We start from the raw sequence: 6,136 nt of genomic DNA on the forward strand, positions 1-6,136 counted from the left end.
TGGTTTTTAATGTTTCAACTCTCTTTGTACTATTAATTTTTGGTTGTTTTGTACTTTATCCCTTTTTTGTTGAAACCATTTAGGGTCAAAGTTAGTGAATTCAGATATTGTGCTTTTGTTAGGTTTTCCACAAGATAAGTAAATATTTGAAGTTAATTGGAAGTGAAGGGTTTTTGTAAGCTAGCAAATTTAAGGAAAGTATTGATATTCTTTATCTAAATAATAATATTCTTTATCACAACATCAACTCTTGGAACCTGGCAGAACAAGCCCGCAAATATATGGTTTGTCTTCTTTCACTTTCCTTGTATTATTTATCTATAATGTCCAAGATCCACAATTCAACAAATCCATTGTGGGATGGATTAAAGCGGAGAAACAAATAAAGCTGAGTTATTTTTGTTAATGGGTCATAGATGGCTGGTTTGGATCCGCATAGTCTTTAACAAATCTTACATTATCAAATAGATTAAAGCTGAGAAACTCCAAGCAACACAAGAGGATTATTACAAATCTACCAATGCAACAACAGGTCAAAACAAAGGGAGGAAATTTTTACCCAATTGAGAGAGAGGAAGTGCAGCAGATCTATTCCTTGCTTTTTCTTGGCCTCAATGTGCAATAACTCACTAACAACAAGCTCCAAAAAGTTGGCCCAACCTTCAATGAAGACAGTCTTCAACTCCAACAAAGAGAAGGTATCATTCCATTTGACTTGTTGAACTATGGAATACAATGGAAGCTTAGGTTTTAGCGATGACGAAGACAAGGTATTTTGCGTTCAGCATAGTACGACGGCAATGACAAGCTCACTTGTTGATGGCAAAGAGAAGCTTCAAAGCATTCGATCCCTTGGATAATGAAGACACCCACCAGCGAAAGAGCACGAAGAAGACAACCTCTACTCTGCGTTTTTCTTTTATTTCTATTTTGGTCTCTCTCTCTCTCCCTTTTTTTTTTTTTTATAAAAACCCGAGTGATGTGGCATATTTTATTGGACGACTCCCCCACGGTTGCAACTCCCGACTGTCCCTAGAAGTATTGTTCACCGAAAGCTCTGAACTCTCTCGTTTAAGTAATCATTCTATAAATAATAATTATATAATAAAAATATTTAAAAATTAATGATAAATAATAAATAGTAGTTATTATCCAAATGGAACCCTAATCTCTCTCCTCAAGAGATCAGACGAGGTTTTTTTTTTTTCATAGAGGGAAGCACGGGCAGAAGAAAGTTGGGGGCTACGAATTGTGAAGTGGTGTCCAAACCGAATTTGCCACGTCATGGTGTGCAGTATAGAAAAATTAGATAGGAGTTTTACTACTCAGTATCTCCACACATCACACACCACACATATTATTATTTTTTTAATTTTCTTTTAGTTTTATTTTTATTAAACTAATTGAGTTCTTTTACTCATCATCTATATATCACATATTTGATAAGAGAAAAATTTATAAATTAAAAATATTTTTATTTCGTGATTAAGAAAATATTTTTAATAATATTATAAATTTAAAAAAAATTAAAAAAATATATATAAATAACAAAAAAATAAAAATTTACTTATGTCTAAACGAATGGTGATAGACTGCTATGGGCGATGGACGTAGCAGGACCATTAATTAACTATAGCTCCCAGCGGTCGGTGGACGTAGCACCATCTTAAATGAAATTAAAAAAAAAAAAAAAAAAAAAAATTTGTGTCTTAAGGAGTGGAATTTTTTTTTCTTTTTTTTTTTTTTTTGTGAAAATAAAATTTTCAACATCAACAAAAATTATTTATTTTATTATTAAATAAAAACTATATATCGAGAAAAATACTTCAATTCATTATCAGGATTCTAAACATTTCTTTTTTAAATAAGTCTCCTCAAATTCTTTTAAACATAGGCAGTTGTGGCCATTTTTTATTTTTTATTTTATATGAAATTTTGAATTATTTTAAAAAATTTCTATATTTATTAAAAAAATTTATTAATTATTAACTAATAAAAATTCATTGAAAGAATTTAGATAGGTTTAACATTTTCCTTGAAAAATAATAAAATGGAGACTGTAAATTTTTATTTTTTAAAATATTTTTTAAAATATTTTGAATATTTATAAAATTACAAAATATTTTTTTTAATTATTAATTAAAAAAATACAATCAATACCTACTTTCTTTCTATGCGTATTATCGGTAATACTGGAATTTTTCAGATGAAATGGAGGGTTGGGACTGCTACACAGGAAATTTTGAATTTCACCCTTCGGTGATGCTAGTGTGCTGCCTCGCTTAACTGCTGGCCATGTCTTTAATATAATTTTTTTATATTTTTTAAATATATTTAAATATTTTAAAAAAATATAAAAATATATCAATTTATTAAAAATTATTTCTTTAATCATCAAATAAAAAAGAAATTAAAAATAAAATTTAATTACATGAACGGCGAAGCTAGTTCAGAAAGTATAGCAGCATTTTTCTTTCACCTTTATTGGAACGACTTGCCTTCCGACGGCCGTACGTTGATCATGAGTTAGGTTCACAATTTAGACGCATTGAAAGTGGATTTCTTGCCACTCTCCGGCATGTTTTTCAGAAAAAAATCCAACTCCTTGACGAATATTTCCATTGCTGGGACTGGCAAGCAAATTCCCACGGCTATCCCTTCCTCTCCCTTACTATTCTTACAAGGAATATAGAAGCTCCCCGTTCTAGGAATGCTTCTCACAACACATTCCGCTGGCCCACTATAAGCTGGCTTGCCCCACCCAAAGTCCACCTTTTCAAGCCCGGCGCTTGTCACATCTGACACGAGGAATGACCCCACCACCGTGAGGACTGGCCGGCCTCTGATCACCATTAGATCTGCCACCGACCGCAAATACTCCTCGTTCACCTCTTTTTTTGCCTTCCTCACCAATTCCAAAGCATAACCCAAATTAGTGTTCTCGCAGAGCTTTCCGGCAGTCGTGACTGCTGCTGGGTACGCAAAAACGTTGCCGTAGTAACCGCTCGGTAACGGATGATTGAACTTGCTACGCGCGTTGACGACGGACATCATGCGCACCTCCTCGTTGCTGTCGAACTGGAGTGCGATGGTGCGGCATCGCCAAAGGCATGCGATGATCACCTCAAAGGTGGTGGACTGGCTCAGGTGATGCGGCACAAACCTACGGATGGCAGACACCTCGGTACGGCCGAAAAAGAAGGAGCGGATAGCCATGTCCTCGAGCGGGGTGATGGTACTGCCACCCTTGGTGTCGATCACCTCGTCGTACTCGCGGTGCGTGCATGTCAAGCATGTTGGGTCCCTCGCATTTAAGAGATGTCTCTGCCATACGGGTAAGACGGAAGGGGCGCCCGCCCCCCGCGCCAACTCGCCCACGGCTGTCATGAACTGGACCAGACCAGCGGCATCGCTCATCGTGTGGTTGAGGCGTAGTCCGAAGATGAACCCGCCGCATTTAAGCCGCGTCACCTGCATGCAAGTCATGAAGACACCAACACGTACATGATCAACTTTTGGGGTTGGGGGGGAATAAAAAAATTCACGAGTTCCTTTGCAGAATCTGTACCTGAATAAGCAGTAATGGGCAATGAAGAATCCCTCCGGAGCCTGGAAGTTCAAAAAGAAGCTCCTCCAAGCACGGGAATGGAGGTCGAAGAGCATCACCAAACTGCTCAAGTGTAACATCGGCATCTGCCTCGATGAATACGACACCCTCACCGGTGCATTCTACTATAAGTTTCCTTCCAGGCCCTTCTCTAAGCCTGCCTGCAAATGGGTAGTAAAACACGAGCGTTTGAGCAAGTGCCTCTCTGATGACTTTCACTGGGTCTCTCCCTTGCATCGAGGGATCGTGTCTATAAAATTGCATCACCAGGACTTGAAATCGGAGACTGTCTTGATCGTCGATATCAGAAAGTTGTTTGAACTCGTAGGGTGTGGGCTTAGCTGGAGATATTAACTCGGGCTTACCCATTCGTACTGTGAATACCGGAGACTGAGTTGTTGCTGCCATGTCAAGAAAATGGTTCTTCTTAGCAGACTCTGTAATGTGTGTTCTTACAAAAGGATAACACGTTGACATTTAAACATCTGCATTTATCTGAATTCTAAGTGTCTTTAAGGCCTTTGTTACGTACAGTCGTCACATGTAGTCGGCGTGCAGTTAGCTATACAGAATGAATAAAAAAAATTTATTTTTATATTTAAGGAAACCTACATGAATTATAAAAAATTATAAAAATAATTTTTTTTTTCATGTAAATCCTGTATTAATTTTTTTTTACAGTCGACTATACACCGACTGCATCTATCAACTGCAAAAAGTATTTCTCTTTAATGAATATAATTTAGATGGGGAGGGGGAAAGATGCTTTTTGTGCACACATCTCATTATTTTCATATATGAGAGTTGATAAATGCTGACGTTTGCATGAGAGTATCTAATAGGTGCTAAAATCCTTACCAGAAACTTGAATGGGAATCTTAGCCTATTGATCTCCTGCCTCATCCTATATATCTAATAGCCTCATCCTATATATCTAATAGCCTGCTCTCGAGAGGGAGGAAAGGAAACCAGAGAGACGATGATGGCGCAAAACGAGTTTTCTTTGGGTGGAGAGCGCTTTATATAAGGAATATTAGGACAAGGTTATGAAATACAAATCTGACTTTTTAAGTTTATGTATATATATATATATTGCTGAGAAAACTATTACTAGAATATCCAAAATCCGCAACGTTTAGTTATGCATTAATACATATGAGATATTTTATTAAAAATTAAATAAAATATTATTATAATATAATTTTTTAATATTAATTTTATTATAAAATTTAAAAATTTTAAATTATTTATTATATTTTAAAAATTAGATGAGATGATGTGAGATTATTAATTTAGTTTTAAATAAAAGATAAAAATTAAATAAAATATTATTATTATTTTTAAAATTTGAAAAAAATTAAATTATTTATTATATTTTATATAAAAATTTAATAAAATTATAATTATGTGATAAAATAAAAGAAAATAAGATAACATCATCTCTCGCTCTAAATAATGCATTTTTATTAGCCGAACCAGCCGTACTCATAGCACCTAATTATTATTATACTACATATAGTCGGTAAATGTAAGTTGGATGCAAACGATTATACAGAATAAAAAAAAAATTATAAATATAGATCTTATATTAATTTATTTTTTTTAAAACGACTACACATCATTTACACAATTACGATTACAAATATCATTTCTCTTATTATCATCTACAGCGGCTTGTTAAAATCTGCTTTTCTACCGACTTGGCAAAACGTGCCTTACCTTTATTTTAAATTTGGTTATAACCGCGACGTGATCTTTTCTTTATCATCCCACCAACTACCAACTTCTAGCTTAAATTGATTTAATTGTAAATAACTTTTTTATCCATCATTTTTACGTTATACTTATATTTTATGTTTTTATTTTTATTTTTTTATTTATATTTATTAAATTTAAATTTTTTTTACTCATCATTCATATTACTGTACATATATTTGATAAGAAAAAAATTAAAATAAAAAATAAAAAAATCATTTGTGTTGTGTAATATAAAATGGAGCAAAATCTTTCACTTATAAATTAGAGATCATCACTACTAAATTTTTATTTTTTATATGTACACTAGTACTAATCATCCTCCAAACTGTTGGAACAAAACTTTCGCTACATGCAAGCTTTTTGGTAAGAGTAATGTATATATGGTATAAAAGTATGTAAAACTTGCACTTTTAATTTTTCTTTGAAAAAAATTAGGATATTCACATAAAAAAATTAATTTTTATAAAAAAAAATCCATGTCGTTTTCATTTTCCATTAATTGTTCCTTTTCATAAAATGGTTAGCGGTACTTGAATATCTTAAGTTTTGTTTAATTGTTAGACTCAACTAAGATCATCTCGGTACAATTTAATTTTAAACTAAATCTAACATCCAAATATTAAACTCTCAAATTACTAAATTTATCTTAACTCAAAATCTCTTTACACTTAGAAACCATAACATTTTTCAATTCAATATTTCTTTATACGTGTTATCTATAACCTTTTTTAATTTTCTATAAATATCTCTAAATTTGTCTTAACATTCAAA

General features: G+C 33.0%; 1 protein-coding gene across 1 annotated transcript; it reads right to left on the reverse strand.

Moving 5' to 3' along the window:
- Positions 1–2,352: 2,352 nt before the first annotated feature.
- Positions 2,353–4,083, reverse strand: LOC122314008 (benzyl alcohol O-benzoyltransferase-like). The gene is made up of 2 exons (XM_043129374.1): positions 3,569–4,083; positions 2,353–3,471 (listed from the first exon to the last, which is right to left on the reverse strand). The coding sequence occupies exons 1-2, from the start codon at positions 4,013–4,015 to the stop codon at positions 2,533–2,535; spliced, it is 1,386 nt and encodes a 461-aa protein (XP_042985308.1). The 5' UTR covers positions 4,016–4,083; the 3' UTR covers positions 2,353–2,532.
- Between the last annotated feature and the right edge of the window lie 2,053 nt (positions 4,084–6,136).

This window comes from Carya illinoinensis, chromosome 6 (assembly GCF_018687715.1).
Source record: "Carya illinoinensis cultivar Pawnee chromosome 6, C.illinoinensisPawnee_v1, whole genome shotgun sequence".
Classification (NCBI taxonomy): domain Eukaryota; kingdom Viridiplantae; phylum Streptophyta; class Magnoliopsida; order Fagales; family Juglandaceae; genus Carya; species Carya illinoinensis.